General features: G+C 41.2%; 1 protein-coding gene across 1 annotated transcript in view; it reads right to left on the bottom strand.

Annotated features, from left to right (window-relative positions):
* LOC128695928 (uncharacterized) overlaps positions 1-22423 on the bottom strand; it is a 111055-nt gene that overhangs the window by 13872 nt on the left and 74760 nt on the right. Inside the window, exon 9 of the mRNA XM_070092825.1 lies at positions 7152-7514. Coding sequence (XP_069948926.1) covers positions 7152-7514 — 363 coding nt within the window. The remainder of the gene's footprint in view (positions 1-7151; positions 7515-22423) is intronic.

Here is a 22423-nt window from a genome sequence, read left to right as displayed (position 1 = left end):
GATTGGACAGACATTTTTCTTAACAAAATACTTAGACTATACAACAAACCTTGTCCTATGAAAACGAAACAGATCATGAATAAACGGCTTGGTTGCCCATGGCTAACCAGCAGCATTCTGAAATCCATTGATAAGAAACACCAATATGAAAAGCAATATAGACAGGGCTTAATACACAAAGATATTCTTAAACAATATTCATCAGTTATCACCAAATTAATAAAGAAAGCCAAACAACTGTACTACTCCAGCAGATTCACTAACACAAGAGGAGATATAAAAACGACTTCTTCTCAAACATAGGATCTGATCTCGCCAATAAAATCCCACGTACCAACGCCCGTGCTGGGGACTACCTAGATGGGAATTTTCCAGATTCCTTCTACCTTGTACCAACTGAGCCCACGGAAGTTACCGTGATTATAAAGTCACTCAAAAATAACTCAGGGAATCTGTCTCACGTCCCACCATTATTGTGCAAGCGAGCAGCCCATGTCCTTCATGTCCTTTCGCATGCTATTACATTAGTTTTTTAATGAGTCACTAGAAACTAGCACTTTTCCGACACTACTCAAGACAGCAAGGGTTACACCAGTACATAAAGGAGGTGACCCTACAGAAGTAAACAACTATAGGCCATTATCAAACTTACCATTGCTATCCAAAATCTTCGAGAAACTGGTGCACAGGAGACTATATTCATTTATAACGTCACAAAACATACTCAACCCCTGCCAATTTGGATTCAGGAAAAATAAAAGCACTAATGATGCAATTGTAAAAATACTAGATCTGCTTTACACAGCATTGGAAAATAAGGAATATCCGCTAGGAATTTTTATTGACCTAAGAAAAGCATTTGATACAGTAGACCATGGCATCCTACTCCACAAACTTGACCATTATGGTATAAGAGGCCATGCGCTTGCATATTTCAAATCCGGACTTTATCCAAACTGAAGGTATTTTTTCAGTTTCCTTAACACCACCCTTTTTCTACTTGCTATAAATGTTCTGGTCTTTGTTCTTCCATCTAATATTTGGCCATCACTTAATGTTGATGATTTTGCTACATCTTGTGCAGGTGCCGGCTGTCGCCTAGTAGCAGCCACTCCAGAATGCTGTCAACTGTGCTTGCCAATGAGTCACTGTTCATGGGTTTAAAATTTCTGGTGTTAAAACACTTCAAATTACTTTCACCAGACGTTCTGTAGTCTCTGATACTCCATTGTACCTGTATGGCTCCCGTATCCCTGAACGTGATACGGTCAGATTTCTTGGCCTTCTGTTTGATCCCTGGTTGTCCAGGAAACATCATATTATCCTCGCTCATCTTTTATAATAGGAGGATCGTCGAACTCTCCATCGACTGCATTCAGCCCTAATTTAATGGAAACTAGATTATGGCAACCAGATGCAATCTGCGGCCTCTCCTACAGCTCTTTCTAAACTTGATCCCATCCACCATCAGGGATTACGTTTATGTCTAGGTTCTTTTTTTTTTTTTTCTCCTTCCCTGTTGAGAGCCTATATGTAGTGGCTGATGTTCCATCCTTGAACGATCGTTTAAGGATGGAATGCTTTCATGACCTTCATGATCCTTCTGCATACAGGATGGTAACGGACGTTAGTAGAGGTCCATTACTCCGTCCCTTTTCTCTCCGTCTTTACTAGCTCTTGACTTCTCTTCAGTTGCTCCCTTTACATGTTCATCCGGCATCTAACTTTTCTCTTCCCCCTGGGAGGTTCCGACAATTCGAGTCTGTTCTTCTCCACTGCTGTGCGCATAAGGTCAAATACTTATAGTTGTTTCTCGCTCAATTTTTCTTAACCACTTTTGATCTCATTCTCATGCTGTTGCATGAGAATGAGATCAAAAGTGGTTCTAAATCCTCTGACGGTGTCCGGTTTGCAGCAATGTTTCTGTATAGTGTTGTGCAAGGTCATTTATTAGACTCGGCTAGCATTTTCTCATAGAAATTAACCGTATTACATCCAGGCCTACCTCAACAATTGTGGTAAACTCGGACTCCTTTAGTGCTTTGAAAGCAATCAAAAAAATTTAATTCTCCTCATCCCATAGTTCTTCATATACAGTTTTGGTTGTGCAATATTTCTTTGTTGCCATGGGCCACAAAGAAGTGACCCGTGGCCTGGAAGGCAAAGCTCTCGCTTCACACGCTGAGGGTTCGTGGTTTAATTCCTGGCAAGGGTGGAAACATTTTGCGTGTTTCCTTACACTTCTTGTCCCTGCTCACTCATCAGTAAAATGGGTACCTGGGTGTTAGTCGACTGGTGTGGGTCGCATCCTGGGACATTTGACCTAATTTGCCCGAAATGCTCTGCATAACAAGGGGCTTTTTATATAGTAATATGTCACTGATGTCAGCTAGGACTGTGTGTTTTGTACACATACTTGTAGAAATGGAGATCTTCTTCTTCTTCTGCTTCCTCCTCTTATTATTATTATTATTAAATCGCTTTCAACTGAGTTCCTGGTCATACTGATATTCAGGGCAATGAGCAGGTAGACTCTGCTGCACGATCAGGAGTACATGACCTTCCAGTTTCATGTAGAGGTATTCTATTCTCAGACTTTTTTGCTGTAATCTCTAGCCACCTTCGCAACCATTGGCAATAACTTTAGTATGAGTCGATTCATGGCAAAGTACATTCTATTAAACTGTGTTCAGGATTCTGGTTTTATTATCGATGTCATGGTTGGGAGACTACAATTTCCCGTCATCGCATCGGGCAAACACGTCTCATTCATGGGTATCTCATGGGGAGGCGCCCAATTCCACTCTGTGCGAATTGTCAGGTTTCAATTACAGTTTGCCTTATTCTATTGAACCGCCGTATCAGTGAGTATGCAGAATTTACCGACGTCATCACCGTTCTAACACCTTTACTGTATCTTCCCTCCTTGCTGACAGACCCACCTTTGACACAGACTAGACTCCCTCTTTGACTATACTTCAGCACTCACCACCCTTACAAACTCTCCCTACGTTATACTCTCCACCCTCGCTAGTCTCAGTTCAAGCATATTAAACCGTTAGCATACTCCCCCTGCAGCACATACCCATATGTGTTTAGTGCTTAATTTTGATTATAATAATAATCATATGGCCAGAGAAATTCCCATAGACAATATTGGATTAGCTAGTGACAATTGCTCTACCATATGGGATCAAACAGTGGTTTCCAGGCATTTCTTAAAAACAATTTTCCATATATCTTTGTCACTCGCTTGCTTTGTGCTCCAGTCATGCCAGCAACCATCTGCCCTCGTGTTTAGAACAATTTCTGAAAGATATACACTGCTGTTTTTCATGTAGTATCAGTAATCATGAATTACAGTTGATCCAGTAAATAGCTCAAACCCAATGTCACAGGACTGCCAAGCTGTCACAAACTACATGGCTCTGGAGGTAAAGTACTATCAAGAATATCAGAGCAGTGGGAAGCTTTACAACTGGGTTTTCAAAGCGAGGTTATGTCCTGGAATTTGTATTGATAAAGCCACTGGGTAGTGAAACGTCTACAGTAAAGATACCCAGATGTTGCACATGTGTCTTAATTTCATTTTGTCGGTATTATATACCATTCTTGTACAACTTGTCAGACACTCCAACATCATGGAATCTTGAATCGTAGGACATGTACATAACCTTCACGACTAGGACAACTACTACTACAACTAACCCATCTCTTTGGGTAGGACCTGCTTCCACTGGGGAATCCCGCCTACCAGTGATTATGCCCTCATCTGCTACACCCATTTCCACCTGACGTTAGTATATAAGCATCAGGCGCCTTGCTTCTGCTTCAGAATCTCCACGACTACGGTGCTCTTCGCACCTACTCCAAGGTTGAGGGACTGATTACCTCATCTTCTGTACATAGTTCTACTGTCTTCAAGTTATGTCCTGGAATTTGTATTGATAAAGCCACTGGATGGCGAAACGTCTACAATAAAGATACCCAGATATTGCACATGTGTCTTAATTTCATCAAAGCAAGGCTAGTACGGGACGAACCAATTTTCAAAGCGAGGCTAGTTTGGGACGAACAAAATTGATAGTGCTGTCCAAGGGATGGGCCAGGAGTAGTCAAGAAGGTTATGAAGATGTCCTCCGAACCAAGATTCCATGATGTTGCTGTGTCTGACAAGTTGTAATACCTACAAGATGAATAATTAGATACATGTGCAACATCTGGGTATCTTTATTTGTAGACTTTACACCATCCAGTGGCTTTACCAATACAAATTTAATGATAGAATGGGAAGACTATGGAACTATATACGAAAGAGGAGGTAATCTGTCAGTAATCAGCCTTGTCAGTATTGTATACTATTCATGTACAACTTGCCCGACGCAACAACATGAAATTTTGGTTCAGAGGACATCTGTTACGACTTTGATGTCGTAAGTTAAATAAAATGGTCCTGGCTGCTCACGCTGCTGTCTAGGGGTTATAAAATTACACTGAAATACACAGCAAACCTTGGGCCAGCATGTACTCGTATATTAAACAATATTAATTATTATTAGGATGGACAAAAACTTGCCTATATAAAAAATATATCTACATTAATAGTAACTTATATACAACTTATAACTACTACAAAAAACCACCACATTCCAGTTCACATTAACTCACTAGCACACTGCTACTGAGTTAAAATAAATCATCAGGGAGGCACCATGACATACACACTCCGTCTTCACTTCTGTCTTGTAGACTAATTACTAGCAGGCAAAACACCATACAGTACTATCGCATAAACAGGCCTCTACATAATAGGGCCTCACAAATAAACATGAGAGCTCTTAAACACAAACACCTATAGTATATACTGAAAAAAATTACCAAAATTAGCTACTCAAACTACCGCCCAAACATGATGACTTTACCTCCGTCACCACCCGACTCATACTGAACTAAACACACCTCTCATCTGCTACTGTCCTGGCCACTGCCTGACTGACAGGAATAAAATGCGTTCGCTTTTAGGGAATAATACACGTCCACTTTCAGTATACTACTGAGTGTGGTTTAGAAAGACACGTAAGCAAACACTATAACATATTTATTAGAAAACGTTTCGGTCCTGGGACCTTGATCACTTCTAACATACAGAGGTAGAAAGACATTATATATATAGGCGGAGAGTGAGATGTAAGGTACGCCTGTGTCCTCCACAGAGACTCCACGGGGCATTTGATGAACTGGAACGAGGCACAACTCGTTCTCACCGAACCAGACCTCAGACGCCGACGGTGCCTAGAAGCCTCGCTAATCGCCGTCACCGACACTATAGAACGCAACACTGGAAACTACAAAATTTCAAAAACATTGGCATACATGATACTTCAGTAGCACCAACCCAACAACACAGGAGTCACATGATTTCATCGTCTACCCGCCCTCATCATAGGCAGAGGTTGTTTTGATAAGGACCTGCCTCGCATGGGCCAGTAGGCCTTCTACAGTGTTCCTCTATTCCTATGTTCTTATGACATTCCTCAGGTCACGTGCATCACATCTCACTCTCCGCCTATATATATAATGTCTTTCTACCTCTGTATGTTAGAAGTGATCAAGGTCCCAGGACCGAAACGTTTTCTAATAAATATGTTAGTGTTTGCTTACGTGTCTTTCTAAACCAACTTGTCGGTATTTATTACCAAGGTTTATACCACTACTGAGTGTATACTATGGAGCGTTATTTTATATAAATATTTTTGTACAGTACTCCATAACATCTACATTACATTCTTGCCTGCTCCTGGCCCGTCCCTTGGGTATGACCTACTTCCACTGGGGAATCCCGCCTACCAGTGACAATACGTTCGTCTAGTGCACCTTCCCCACCTGACGCCAGTATATAAACACCGACACTCATGCACCTTATATACAAGAAAATACGGTACTTATTTAATTAGAACTTTAAACATATTCGAATAATCAAGACAACATAACATTCTTACTGTTTTCCCCTGACATATCATATGTACTGATAACATCATAAGAGTAATTGTCAGCGTATTGTATACTGGACTATTAGCCATATTTAGAGCACAATTTTTTTCATGAAATAACGATAATCTAACCAACTAAGATTAATCTAAGCTGACCTAAATAATATGGAGAAATTCTAAGTAAAATATAAGTAAAATTTAACTGTCCAATTATTATAAGTACATACTCGACTTGCATCTAGAATTTTTTTTTTTTTTTGTAATTCATTTTAAGCGCTTAACCCATGTGGGTCATTCAGCGCAAGACGTGGTGAAGGTTTGATCCTCCGTCTACTGAGCGCCTGACAGACGCGCTTCCTATTTGTACTCACCTATCCTACTTGCATCTAGAAATACTTGCATCTAGAAATACAGCAACTATGCTGTGTTTCATGCATGTTAAACTTGCTAATTTTAAGAGTACTAATTATGACACGAAATCGTATTGACACGATTTCAAATCATACCACGGTCGGGGCCTGAACTCATGGCAAGCGAGTCGTGAAACTCCAGGCCAGTGCGTAAACCACTGGGCCAGCTAACTACAGTAAGATTCATCCAACTAGGTATATTTATACACCATAGAGAGGTTAGCACAGGCATCACTGTGACCACAAATGCAAGTTTTTACAGATGAATCTCCCACCAGCGTGGCCGTGACGAACTCTAGCTCTAGTCCCCTCAATGCCGTCGTCATGACTCACGAAATCGTAATGACACGATCTTATTGTAGCCAGCTGGCACAGTGGGTTAGGCGCTGACCTAGAGTTTTGCAACTCATCTGCCACAAGTTCAGTTCCCGCCAGTGGTATGTTTTTTTTTCTTTTTGAGTACTAACTTGCAAGTTTCAGGACAGGAGGTACTCTCAGTTGGTACTGTATTGCAATCTAAGATTGTAAGCTGAAGGTTATGTATATGATTTAAATTTTTGAAACCTACGGTACACTAGACGCCAAAAACAACACAACACCCAATGATTACATAAAGGCGTATAGTGTACATATGCATGTACACTATTTATATTTGATCTCTACATAACTTAAATACATACAGTTGTAATGCCCACCCTTAAATCTTAGCCTACATTCTTGCATTATGTACATGCATAAAGAAAGGTCCTACCTACGAAGACTTGGCTCGTTGATATATGGTGGTGGGTAGGAGTAGCCAGTGAGGTGAAGGAAGCCGTCATCCTCGTAGTACTTGAGGACCTTCTCCAAGTTAGGATGAACGTCAGTAACGTAGAGGAACACTTTACCAATGCCCTCCGCCCTCAGGATCTCCAGCCACTCCACCATTCTCTTGGAGAAGTCTTCGTGGTAATAGTAGAGAGCTGGACCACACACAGCTGGTACCCACCCCTTCACTGCTCTGTGGAAGATACACCTGGTTACAGCTGGCACCCACCGTTTCACTATTCTGCTCTTGCAGATGTTTGCCACACAGGCGGTGCAACCCCCTTCCCCCGCCCATGAAAAGGGGCACCTTTAGTACACTGAGAGAAAAACAAATAAGTACCAGGGACCCAAGGCTGTTCACCAGCCTGCTATAACACATGAGGCCTGGTCACAGACCGGTCACAGACCGGTAAACTTCAGGTCTCTCCAGATCCCTGGCTGTCTTCAAGAGTTGGAGCTGGACAGGCACCTCAAGTCAGTACCTGACCAGCCGGGCTGTGGTTCGAACGTCGGTTGGCTTGCGGCCATCAGATCCTGATCCACAATGAGGCCTGGTCATGGACCAGGAGTCTACCTGGCGGGAGTCCTGGGGGCGTTCACCCCATAAACTCCAGCCAGGTAGACTCCAGGACGTGTGTGCTAAGGTCGCCAGAGGTGGTTGCAACCATGGAGTATCCATTATAGGAGGTCAAAATCTCAGTAGACATTCAAATTATATTAGAAAAAGAGAAAAAGAAATGAAAAGGAAAACAAAAAAGTTAAAACTAGGCGGAAAACATAATCTGGAACAGAAGAAGATTAAAAACCATCACCAAATCCAAACACAGATGCCATCGTAAATGAAAGTGCTAATTTCCATAGAAACTACCCTCAGTCTTACGTGGAACACACCCACCAGGATGGCACCTTCAGAGTTAGCAGAGAAATGCGTAGAAAAACTGTCCTGTCAAACCTAGAGCATCAATGATACTGGAATTCAGAAAAAAATGGTTGCAGGTAAACCAGGAATAATGCTGTATATTAATAAGTAACCTCTCCTAGATCTGAAAGCAACCTCCAGAAACACTTTCGCCATCAAATGTATCATTAGACTGTTTAATTCTCTTCGTGTGGTGTAGCGTCCCACACTGGACTACAATCAGTGAGCACACTAAGAGGAACCCAAAAGCTGGTCATTTCTTGCTTTTTCAAAACTAAATTTTGATAACAGTAGAAATATTTATCCTTTTGAAACGGAATGAGACTCGAGGAGCGGGGACGAGGGAAAAAATGTTTACACAGGAAGGGAATAAACACTGAAGAAATATTAACAAATCAGCAGTATAAATAATTTGTGTACAGTGTTTATAGCTGTGAACAGTTGTTGTTGTTACCCGAGGTGTGACGAGAGTAAACACAGCAGAGTACTCTGCATTTCATTATTCCTACAACCATAACAGTGGCGACGAGGATGGGATCATCAGAGACAAGAATAGTGGGTCAATGTGGCCTGAAGTAGTGGGGATACTAGCTGCCCAGGATGTTGCAGGAGAGCAGTGATTATTGTAAGACTACAGCAGCAGCAAGAAGTGGTTAACATGGCAGCGGCGTCACGGGGAAGGTTGGAGCCTTTCGACCCACTAAGATTTCTTTGGAGCTCTGGCTAAGTTTGTTAGAAGCCAGTTTTGCTCATTTGGAAATTGAAGAGCAAGATAAGAGGAACTTCTTGCTAGTGTCCTTGGGATCAGAAATTTACAGTGTTTTAGGTAATGTGTGTGCGCGCGCCAGAGTTGCCACACATGAGTTATGGTGACTTGGTAGCTGCACTGAAAACTTATTATGTAGTGAAACCAGACTACCACCGCAGGTTGTTGGGATATCGGCAGAGGAAGGAAAGACATGATGAGTCCTTGCATGAATTGTATATGGATTTAAAAGCGTTGGCAGTGAATTGTAACTTTGGAGGCCAGTTTGACCCCAGAGTTGGTGCATTAAGTTTATTTCCCTAACTTAGTTATGGGAAATTTGGATTTGTGAAGTATGCAATATGCAAAAGCTTTTTGAACTTGGAACAGGCATTTGTTAGCGAAAAGAACACTGTTCCTGAGGTACAAGTAATTAGTGCTGTCAAATATAAACATTGTGCGTTCAAGCATAATAATAGTTCCTGTAGGTTTAAAGATTTTTCCTGTAATGAAGGGATCGTGGTCAGTGGCTGGACAGCAGGGGACGACGAAGTTGACGATCAAGAAGACGAATGGAAAGCCAGAAACGATGAAGAAAGAGACTGCTGTGGAAACTCCTGTGGAAACCTCCAACGCATTCTCGGTGCTACCCGACGAATGTGAGTCGACTACTGGGATCGTCACGACGAACGACAACAAGGAAGGTAAGAATATTGTTGTTGTTGGGGATAGCCAGGTTAGATACATGGATAGGGCATTCTGCTTGAAGGATAGGAGTAGGAGACAAAGGGTATGCTTTCCTGGGGCTGGGATGGAGGACATTGTTAGCCGGCTTGACAACATCATGAACGGTAATGGGATCAATCCTATTATTTGCCTCAGTGCTGGAGGCAATGATGTAGGCAAGCGTAGAAGTGAGGATTTAGTTAGAAAGTTCAGGGCAGCTATAGACATAATTAGGAAGAAGGGGGGGCGCCCTGTTATATGTGGCATTTTGCCAAGAAGAGGTGTTGGTAATGAATGGTTGTCCAGAGCAATTGGTATTAATTGTTGGCTGGATAAACACTGTAAGGATAATGCAGTACCATTCATTGACAACTGAGACAACTTCTATGGCTGAAATGACATGTATGCCAGGGATGGGGTTCACTTATCCAGGGCAGGTGTGGGTTTTCTTGCTAACTCAGTTGAAGGGGTTGTTAGGACTTTAAACTAGGATTAGTTAGAGGTATGGGTTTAGAAATGATAAATAATGAGTATGGATATATTGACTTATGCTCTGATATTAAGAATCTTAATAGTAACTGTCATGGAGTAACTCTGGGTAATGATAATTTCAGAAATTGTGTAAAAACAAAGATGAATAGGAAAAATGTGCAGAAGAAAAAACATATGATGGTATTTTATGCTAACAGTCGAAGTGCAAGAAATAAAATTAATGAACTACGTTTGGTAGCATGTGCTGGGAACTTTGATATCATTGCATTAACTGAAACGTGGTATGATTTAAAGAGTCGGGATATGACTGCTGAGTGTAATATTCAGGGATTTAAGTTGTTCAATGTGGATAGATGTAATGGGAAGGGGGGAGGAGTTGCATTGTATGTTCGAGAAAATATTAATTGTTGCATAAAAACAGATATAAAAATAGATGGAGCAGTAACAGAGTCTGTTTGGGTAGAGTTCGTAGAGGGTCAAGAAAAACTAATTCTAGGTGTAATATACCGACCTCCAGGCTTGGATCACGATAGAGGGAGACTTCTTTGGGACGAAATTGTTAGGGCTTCTGGACACAGTAACATAGTCATAGTAGGGGACTTTAACTTTAGTCAAATTGACTGGAATTCTTTGACAGGTAATCTAGAGTCCAGTGACTTTATGGAAACAGTTCAGGACTGTTTTCTGAAACAGAGCGTAACTGAGCCTACCAGGGGTAATAATTTGCTAGACCTAGTCTTGTCAAATAAGGAAACACTCATGAATAATCTGGAGATCACTGAAGAGCTTGGCGCAAGTGATCACAAATCCATCACTTTTAGCATTAATTGGGAATGCAAGAATAATGATAATACAGTAAAAATCCCTGATTTTCGTTCTGCCGATTATAATGGACTTGATAAATTAGACACATGTGCAACTCTTGGGTATCTTTATTGAGGAAACGTTTCGCCACACAGTGGCTTCATCAGTCCATACAAAGGAGAATCTAGAAGAACAGGAGGAGAATGAGGTAATCAGTCCCTCAACCTTGAGTCGATGTGGTCAGTCCATCAATCTTGAATAGAATACGGCATACGTGCTGAGAAGGAGCTTATAAACCGTTGAACTTAGGGAACATCTGTCTAATCTTGATTGGGGTTATCTAGCTAATGATTTTATTGACGATAATCATACTTATGAATATGAAGGGATCTGCTTTTATGATTGTTTTTCTTAATAATGTACACAGTGCCCAGAGTTTATACATTCCCCAGAGAGAAATTAGGTCTAATAATAACGATCTCAAATGGGTTAACAGGAGGCTAAAGCATCTATTAGGGGAGAAAAGGGGAATTTATAGGCGCATCAGAAGAGGAGAGGTTAACCTTACTGACCAATATGTTCAGCTTAAAAGAGAAGTAAAAAAGGCAATTAGAAAGGCTAAACGTGACTATGAAATTAGAGTTGCTAATGAGTCAAAGACTAATCCAAAGGAGTTCTTTCAAGTGTATAGGACGAAGGTGAAGGAAAAAGTAGGACCTCTGAAAACTGGGAATGGACAGATGACGGATAATGAACTGGAAATGTGTTCCTTATTTAATGACTATTTTTTGTCAGTTTTTACACAGGAAGATGTAAATGAGATTCCAGTAATTAACAATTATTTAGTTCCTGATGAATTGAAGTTAACTAATATTACTGTCACGATGGACATGGTTATTAAACAGATAGACAAACTGAAACAAAATAAGTCCCCGGGACCCGATGAGTTGTTTTCAATCTGTCAGACACTGCAACACAAGGGTATCTTGGTACAGACCTGCAATCAACTTCGACAACTTCCACTAGTGAGAGCGGCTGGATTTGAGAGGGACCTGACCTCTCAACCTCTGAGTTCTTACCTCTTCTAGTGACCTACGTCTCACCTCTTGGCGCTATATAAAGCTCCATCCTGTCACTTCATCTCCATATTGTTTCATACTATGGAACAATGCTCTTCTCCAGACTGAGGGACTGACCACCTCAAAACTTTAAGGGTGATGGACTGATTACATCGTCTTCAAGTATCTTCTGCTTCTATCAACTTTTCTGTACTTGACTGAAGAAGCCTACTGTGTAGGCGAAACGTTTCATAATAAAGATACCTAACTGTTGCATATGTGTCTTACCTAATACCTAACTGTTGCATATGTGTCTTACCTAACAACATGACGGGCATAAACAAGGGAGACATTAATAAAGTACTGAGGGTGTCGAACCAGGTAAGAACCAGGAATAATGGATTTAAGTTGGATAAATTTAGATTTAGAAAGGACATAGGTAAGTACTGGTTTTCTAACAGAGTTGTAGATGCGTGGAACAGTCTTCCCAGTGGGGTGATAGAGGCTAGGACCTTGGGTAGCTTTAAGAAGAGACTGAACAAATATATGAGTGGGAGGGGCTGGGTTTGATTGGTGTCAAGGGGTACGGGAGCTATTTCTTGAGTAGCTTTAGGTAGATGTCGTTTTGATAAGGACCTGCCTCGTATGGGCCAGTAGGCCTTCTGCAGTGTTCCTACATTCTTATGTTATGTTCTTACAAGAAAGGTCACTTGCAAAGAGTGTGTAGGGAGAAATCTTCAAAAGTGTCTCCTAAGGATGTATCAGAATCACGTAGTGACAAAAAGGGGACAGTAATGAAACAACAGTCACCAAGATAATAGTTCAGCAGACGAGAGTGATGAGTGTATATGCTGTAGCGGATAAAATGTTTTCCATGAAGGCAGAATAAAATGGGTTTATCATTAACAGTGGTTTATCGGAAGCATAAACACATATGCAGTTTAATGTGATCCTTTATTGACCACGTTTCGCCCACACAGTGGACTTTTTCAAGTCACAAACAGATCTACCTGGGGTGGAAGGTACGTGAGTATTTATAGTCAGGTTCAGAATGTTGAGATCAGGTGGAGAATGCTGCATCTGATGATCTACCGGGTGGGGTTATAGAGTCTAAAATCTTGGGTAGCTTGGAAGCAGACCTCCTGCAGTGTTCTATGTTCTTATGTGGGATAGCGATGAAGAAGTTTCTTGGCAAGTGGTTCAGCTATGTTATAGAAGCCATTGTTCTGGTTGAAATTGTTGGTTATAGAGATAAGCGATGATTCCAGAATTCTTCGGTATTGAGTGTTGTCTTCTGTGACGGATCACTACACACCTTCAGGAGACAGTGATGGGTCACCACACACCTTCGGGATACAGTGACGGGTCACCACACACCTTCAGGAGACAGTGACGGTCTTGAGTTTCTGTAGTTAATTAAATGGTTGTGTGAATTGCGATGTTGTACACAGGCATTCCTTGTATCGTCAGTCCTGCTTGCGTATTGGTGTTCTGAAATACGTGTTTGGAGGCCTCTTGATGTTTCGCCCACGTATAATTTGTTGCAGTCATTACAAGGAATTATGTATACCCCTGCAGAGGATGGAAGCGTGTCCTGTCTACTACTGGTGATGTCCTTGATGGTCGTGGTTGTGGAGGTAGATACCTCCAACAATTTCAACCAGGAAGCAGAGAGTGCCCATAAATGGGGTTAAATCCGAGTGGGGATCTGTAACAAGTGGCGTTCCACAGGGATCAATCTTGGGCCCTGTTGTGATAGAAACACAGGCCTTATCTCTAGGCCTTATTGAACATAGAATCTTCATAGTACTTCTGCAACAACAAAATATAATGACTAGTACATCTAATAATGGCTTCTACAGGGATGGTGATGTCTTGCATGTGTCAAGAGAAAAGTTATAACTACAGGCCACATATTTAAACTCACCATGTAATCTGCATCACTAATATATATATATATATATATATATATATATATATATATATATATATATAGATAGAGGAGGAGAGAATCACACACCATGTGTTGGCGCCCATGACACACACCAAACTGTTGTTGTTGTTAAGGGCCCCAAGAGGTGGTGCAGTATTATCCTGCTGCTGCTCCCCACAGGACCAGTATCACTACAATCTCCCCCTTCTAAAATATCAGAGACAGTAATCTCCCAAACTGAACATTAAAATGGTTTAAAATACCGACAGGTTGTTAGGTAAGACACATATGCAACAGTTAGGTATCTTTATTACGAAACGTTTCACCTACACAGTAGGCTTCTTCAGTCGAGTACAGAAAAGTTGATAGAAGCAGAAGAGACTTGAAGACGATGTAATCAGTCCATCACCCTTAAAGTTTTGAGGTGGTCAGACCCTCAGTCTGGAGAAGAGCATTGTTCCGAAGTCTGAAACAATATGAGGTTGAAGTTGTTGTTAAAGATTCGCCGGTGTTCTCCCGGCCTGGGCCCTTCCAAGTGGTGGCCCGACACTGGCTCCCTGTCTAGGGAGTGTCTGAGACCTAAGTCTCCCATGGGAGGAGGCACAAGTACCCCCCTCATCTTGTGAGCTACAAACTCGGGCTTTGGCACCAACCATGCCCTAGAAGGGCAATGCATGGTGTTGATCGTGCTAGCGCTGTGCTCTCCTGTGTGGAGTGTCGTGTGTTGGTGTTCATTTTCATCCATGTTGATTCGCAGGTCCTTCTGGCCCAGGTCTTCTCCAGATGGTGACCCGGCAGTGGCCCCCCGGGTGGGGGGTGACGATAATCATCTTTCTTCTTTCTTGGCCCTCCGGTTGGAGGATGTCGTCTTCTTCTATCTTGCGCTGACTTCCCCAAAGAGAAGCGCAGTCGGGCAGAGGCAGCAGTTACAGGGTTGATTGGAGCCACACCCCAGCTTTAGCGGACAGCAAAGTGTTGGGTGAATGGTCATGGATAGTCGTGCTAGACGAGGGTACCGTCTTCAAGGTCCCCATTCTGAAGCATCCTGAATTTCCTCTTTGAGGTGTACTCGACTTCCACAAGGTGTTGGGTGTTGGCAGTGAGTAGTCTGGTCATGTCTGCAGTGGTGTATGTAGCAGTTTGGTCGTAGGTATACTTGACTGTTCCGTCCTGGAGGTGATGATGGATTTCTGAAGACAGCATTGTGTTCTTATATTGCTTGGTTGTGTAGAAGTATACACCCTTCAGATATCGGACTTGTTGTGGTGCAGCAGTGTCAGTGGCAGTGGCACCGTGGGGTGTATCCGCAGTGTCTTGTGTTTTTGCTTTCTTGGCTGGTGGCTGAACTGGTGAAGGCGAGATTTCCGACTGGTCAGTTGCTCTAGCAGTGGATGAAAGCGGTAGTGGACTCTCATTGGTGGGGTTTGCCGACGTCTCAGTGGTCTCTGATTGGTCCATCTCTGTGTCTAGTGGAGGTTGTGACAGCGGTGGAGCAGCGGTGATGCTGGTAATATTTGCAGTAGATTTTAGGATCTCAGTGGAAGGTGGTGATGCAGGGAATGTGAGGCCAGGCATATTATTTAGTTTGAAAAGTTCATTGATGGTGGTGTTGAAGGAACCAGGCTCAGCTGCATTCTGTACATGAGCATACATAATGCAACAAAGAATCTTGGTGGAGTCGGCAGTAGGTGCTGGCAGGGAAGTGGTGGGAGCAGCTTGCGTGGCATGTAGTATCTTGGTAGTGTCTGCTTGAAGCTTGGCGATAGCAGAATATGTGGTTGCTTGTGGGTTGGGTTTCTTTTGTTGTTGTTGTTGTTTCTTGAGTATGTCTCTTCTGGTAGGGCACCTGGCAGCAAGAGTATGGTGGTCATTCTTGCAGTTCAAGCATTTAGGTGGTGAAGCAGTAGTGCAATTCTTGAAGTCATGACCCTCACGGCCACAGGTGGAGCAGAACTTCTTGTCCTTGGTAGGACAATCATTTGTGGTGTGTAAGTATGAGTAACAATTATAGCACTGTGAGATGTTGGAATTTCTCTGCTTCGATGAAGGCTGGGTTGATGTGGAAGTAGTGAATAGCCAGGCCCCCAGCGAGAGCTCTGGCTGCCATGTTGACGTCACTGAAGGTGACCTTCAGCATGGATGAAGCATTGGGTATTTTAGTAATGAAGTCCACCTTGGCCCAAGGGTTCTTTGCTTCGATAGATGACTTGATTTCTTCAGTGGCCTGTACAGTGATAAGGTTGTCGAGTCGCTTGAGGAACACAGTTCTCCTGGCCCTCAGTGCTGGGGAAGTCAAGACAAGAAATCCCTGGTCTCGTAGAGTGGTAGTAGCAGTGGTGGTAAGTAGTTTCTCAGCCTCTGTGTCGTCGGTACAGACGACAACAAAGGCCTCTTTGAGCGATAAAATCGCATTACATTTGACTTGCAGCCTGCCACTAACGACAGCTGCAAGTGCTAGTTTGGACGACTCATTGGTTATACCACGCGCTGGTTTGATCTTTACTCTGTTAGAGTAATGCATCGTGAGTAAGCAGTGCTCTGGTGTGTCTGAGGTTGAAGTGACAGGATGGAGCCTTATATAGCGCCAGGAGGTGAGACGTAGGTCACTAGTAGAACGCAGATGTTGGGAGGTCAGGTCCCTCTCAAATCCAGCCGTTCTCACTAGTAGAGGTTGTCGAAGTTGATTTCAGGTCTGTACCAAGATACCCTTGTGTTGCAGTGTCTGACAGATTGAACATTAAAATGGTATAAAATACCGACAGGTTGTTAGGTAAGACACATATGCAACAGTTAGGTATCTTTATTACGAAACGTTTCGCCTACACAGTAGGCTTCTTCAGTCGAGTACAGAAAAGTTGATAGAAGCAGAAAAGAGGCATCATCATCGGGTTTTTCCTAAGAGCATACCGAATTTGTAGTCCTGAGTTTCTTGACGAGGAGTGTACATACATTCACCAAACATTCACAGAGTTACATTTTCCTTCTTTTTTCATCAAAGACTGCAAGAAAAGAGCTCTTCAGATCATAAATTCTCCACGCATCAACACCACTCCCAGCAAAGTTATAATTCTTCCCAACAGTCAGGTTGCACTGAACGTCTCAAAAGTACTTTCACAAACTAACACCAGAGTCGCCATCGCTTCTAGCACTTCAATAAAGGATATAACCAGGACAAAATCCAAGCACCATGAACCAGTCAATGGAGGAGTTTACACTATACCCTGTGGAGGCTGTGACAAGATTTACGTAGGTGAAACAGCCAGAAACCTCGACACCCGCCTCAATGAACACATTTACGCATGTAGGAACGATAACTTGAACAACGCCTGTGTACAACACCGAAATTCCACCAATCATCTCATGAAATTCAGAGACGCCCAATTAGTGATCAAAGAAACTAACTTCCGCAGACGCAAGTGCCTCGAATCAGCATTGATCGCTGTTTCGAATACAGTTAAACAAAACAACGGCAGCTTCACCATCTCCGAAGTCTTAGCAAGAATCCTCCTGAAAACAGTAAACCCTGCCATCACATAGTCTCTCCTGTTATACTACACAAAGCACAGAGAGTGAACACTGAAACAAGCTGCCTCATTCCAGTCTATATTTGTCCAACCTATTTTTATGTTACCCAAGTAATAGCTTTTATATCCTTTTACTCATGTACGAATTAATTGCTCTACCATATTGTATTACTTTTGTCACTACCACTACTACTACTACTACTACTACTACCACTAGTGAACATCGAAATGGTACCTCACTAGTATTACACCTTGCTCTGAGCCTTTATATACCCTCTGTGTCCATGTATTGTTTGTAAAGGTATTACATGTGCCATTTTCCACTTATCAGGCACTATGCCAGTTTGTAGTGATATATTAAAAAGATTAGCCAAAGGTATGCTAAGTTCCTCTTTACATTCCTTTAACACCCTTGCAAACAGTTCATCAGGGCCTGGGGATTTGTTAGATTTTAGTTTCTCTATTTGTCTGAGGACCATGTCACTAGTTACCGCAATCGTGCATTGTTTATTATCGTCCTGTTCTACGTAATCTATTATTTCAGGAATATCGCTAGTATTTTCCTGGGTGAAAACTGAGAGGAAGTAGGTATTGAGAATTTCACACATATCCTTATCACTGTCAGTGATCTGACCAGAGTTACTCTTAAGTGGGCCAATTTTGTCCTTAATCTTACTTCTGTATACCTGAAAGAACTCTTTTGGGTTAGTCTTTGAATCCCTTGCGACCTTAGCCTCATAATCCCTTTTTGTTTTTCTTATTCCTTTCTTTATTTCTCTCTTTAACTGAATATATTGGTTTCTTAACTGCCCATCCCCTCTTTTGATACGCCTATATATGCCTCTCTTTTGACCAGTGAGATGTTTTAATCTGTTGTTCATCCATTTGGGATCATTTTTGTTAGATCTAATTTCCCTACTCGGAACAAAAGTTGTCTGGGCAGCTAGAACTATGCTCTGAAAAATGTCATATTGGCAACCAAGATCACCTACCTGATCCATAGTCAGGACATCCCAATTTAGTCCACCCAGGTAATTTTTCAGTCCCATGAAGCCGGCCAAGCGAAAATCTAGGACAGAGATTTGATTGCAGTTATCTGGGTAATTCCATGATATATTGAAACTAAGTGATTTGTGATCATTTTCCCCAAGCTCATCATTAACCTCAAGATTATTAATTAGTGACTCTTTGTTGGCAAGAACCAAGTCAAGCAGATTGTTTCCTCTAGTTGGTTCTGTTCTAAAAAGCAATCCTGAACCGTATGCAGAAAGTCACTAGACTCAAGATTTCCTGTCATATTGTTCCAATCAATTTGTCTAAAGTTAAAATCTCCCATTATCACAACATTTTCATATCTAGATGCCTTATGTATTTCGTCCCATAACAGCTTACTGCCCTCCCTATCACGGTTGGGGTCCTATAAATCACACCCAAAATTAATTTGTCGCGACCTTCGAGAAACTGTAGCCAAACAGATTCTGTGTTCCATGTTTCTAATCTTACATCACGCCTAAGACAATTTAAATTTTCTCTGACATACATCGCCACTCCACCATCCTTCCTGTTGACCCTATCAGTGTGGAAAAGTTTATAACCCTGTATGTTGCATTCAGAAAGCATTTCTCTATCTTTCAGGTTGAACCAGGTCTCTGTTATACCAATATCTATTACCTGCACTTGCAAGTAATCTTATCTCATCTGTCTTATTTCTTAGACTCCTACTATTTGTATAGTAAACCTTAAGGGAGCTAGTCACTCGTTGCCCTCTACTATCTCTTTGTTTGTTGATCAGTTGATTTGCCATTGCTAGCAACTTTATCTTGAATATTGTCTTTTAAACATATCCCTGAGGTATCCCGGTAATAACTGCTGTTTTTAACCCTAATACTGCATCCTGATTGTTTCCCACAAACACCCATACCTCTATAATCTATCAGTTTAAATTATTTACAGATACCTGTAAATGAGAGGAGCCTGCAACTTTTAGTAATTAATACCCATAAAGGACTATTTAAATATAGGAGACTGCCTTTCGGACTTTCCTCCTCTCCTTGTATTTTCCAAAGATTTAATTCCCAATTGTTGGTTAAATTGGAAGGGGTTGCATCCTATTTGGATGATATAATATGTGGTGCCACAGAAGCTGAACATGATGCTAGACTCAGGCGGGTGTTGAATATTTTACAAGAGCATAACATAGTACTGAATAAGACTGAGTCATTGTTGAAAACCAGGGCTACTGAATATCTAGAGTACGAGATTTCACGGGAAGGTATTAAACCGTCTTCTAAGGCAATTGAGGCTATTGTAAAATTACCATCACCTGAGTCCACATGAGAAGTTCAGTCCTTTGTGAGGATGGTGACATATTATTGTAGGTTCATAAAAAAAACTGTAATTTTGGCACCATTATGCGATTTATTGAAAAGGGAGCTACTTTTGAATGGTCTTCAGTGGAAGAGGCTGTTCAAAGGATTTTAAAAAAATTAGATTGTTCATTTTTGCTGACTAATTTTACAGGAGAGCTTCCGTTAATACTTGAGGTTGATGCGTCTTACTCCAGAAAGTAAATGGTCAGGAAAAACCTGTATATTTTGCTAGTAAGAAATTTTCTTCTGCAGAACGGAATTATTCTCAACTTGATAAAGAAGGTCTAGCTTTACTGTATGCTGTTAAGAAATACAGATGTTTTTTGCTAGGGAGAAAGTTTGTGGCTCGAACAGATCATAAACCATTAATAGGTTTGTCTGGAAAAGGGAAACAGATCCCAATAAATGCAAATGCCAGAATTCAGCGTTGGGCTCTATTGTTAGGTGAGTATGATTATGAATTGTTATTCAAAGATGGCAAGGACAACGTTATTGCAGATACATTAAGCAGATTACCAATTAAAGATCACAGTTTAGAGTCAGGTACACCTATGGAATATGTAAGACTAGCAGAGTCTCTGGATTTCCAAAATTTGTCATTTGAAGACCTGACAGATACATCATAGTCATCATATGTTACATTCTTAGAATTATTTGGTTGGCTGATCTGTAATTGAACAATTAATTCTTGTAGACCAAATTTTATTTCCTCCAGAGAAAAATAACGTTTGTAGTATTCATTAGACGACCACTCTGTAGTCTTGCAGCTCAACTTATTCTGTAAGACAACACTTAATATCCAGTCTAATTCACCCAAATCAAACCTGTTACTCAAGGACTTAAGAGTGCCTTCTAATTTAACTCTAAATTGTCGCAAATTACGATAATTGTGTTCTGGAGTTCTTAAATTAATCACAATATTCAGTTTGCTCCCAATTACCATAGGTGGCCTCTAACACGTCACCTGCCTCTAGGTAACTAGAGTCTATATTTTGAAATGTTTGAATCAGAGCATAAGCATCGCTTCTAACCTGCCCTTTGAGATAAATTAATTTTGTGACATCTGCTAGGTCATTCCGCACATGCACCACAGCCTTAAATACTGACCAGAACTCCTATCAATTGTCTCCTCTATTTTTCCGTTCTTGTTGCTGAACTGTAAGGATTTTCCAAACTATTTATCCCAATTCTTCAGCGGGAACGTATCAGCAATTTCTAAATTATGGATTGAGGCCAATATACACCCACTGAACTTCGATGAATCCTGTTTACATTGCATAATTAACGGACCAGTATTCATATGTATTTTCAATATGGCATCCTCCTTGCGGCGTCATTCCCCGGCTGTTTTACACCCTCCTTACTCGAAGTTTCTCGAAGGGTCAAATCAGCATCACATTTTAATACACTATTACATAATTCAAATGTACACATGCTGAATTTAGGAAAATTCAAATTTTCCACAAATGAAATGTAGAGTACTCAGCGTCTCCTCGGGTAACAACAACTGCTCACAGCTATAAACGCCATACTTTCCCCCTTTTCCAAATTACAGTATATCATCACCACAAGTGGTATCGTTACAGTACAAAGATTAGCTCATCCTAAACTATTTATAAATCCAACCTATCTGGAGGTTTACCTACTCTTCTGGAACGCCTGAGATATGGAGGGTTGGCAGTGTCCTAAGGTGCAGCCCCTCCTCTCACCTCGCTGTGTTCATCATCCAACCTTCCTGGAGAGTCTACCTGCATACTAACCTGATCCTCAAGTTTATTACCACTAGTATCTATTGTGGGGCAGTTCCTCTGGCCATAAAGGTGCCCCGTTCCTATAGTGGCCAAGAATTACCAAACCCCCTGCCCCCTTACAACTTCTGGTACTGTTGGAATCTGTGTTTGCTCGTCATCACTCCCAAACCTTGGCATTAGTTGATTTTCCATATTAAATTCCCAAAAACCTCAAACTTGCATCTTATAATTTCTAACTTTTAATACCTCCACATCTTCCCTTCTACCCAAGGGTAACCTTTCCCAAAATTCCTGACATACACAGCATCATCAACTCGAAATTGTTTGTCATCCCTCTGAAGGTCACCCGCAGGCGTGTTAGCCAATGACTTGTCTTCTCTAACATGACGTTTGACAGCCGCTACTGGAACTTTAAAATTCCTATTAAACATCACTTCTGCTGGTGTCTTATTAGTAGATGAATAAACCAGTTTCATATGGTTATGTATATGAACCTACATAGTCTGGTATTGAGAGATCCTTTTGTAAATTTGGGTAAACCTTCCTTCACTGTCCGTACTGCCCTCTCTGCCAGACCATTTGATGAAGGATGGTGTGTATGTATATATATATATATATATATATATATATATATATATATATATATATATATATATAATGTCGTGCCGAATATGTAAAACTGGTCAATTAGCAAGAACTCGTTTAAAATTAAGTCCTTTCTAAAATTTTCTCTTATACCTTTAAAGATATATTTTTTTCATTAATGTTAATGTAAAAATTTTTAATTTTGCACCAAAAGAATCTTAGAAAACTTACCTAACCATATTATAACGAGAACAATTTATTTTAGCATAACCCAACTAAATAAATATTAAATACGATTACAATAATTTAG

Source organism: Cherax quadricarinatus, chromosome 41 (assembly GCF_038502225.1).
Source record: "Cherax quadricarinatus isolate ZL_2023a chromosome 41, ASM3850222v1, whole genome shotgun sequence".
Taxonomy (NCBI): domain Eukaryota; kingdom Metazoa; phylum Arthropoda; class Malacostraca; order Decapoda; family Parastacidae; genus Cherax; species Cherax quadricarinatus.
The sequence above is the reverse complement of the archived record's forward strand: the minus strand, read 5'-3'. Positions and strand labels throughout refer to the sequence as shown.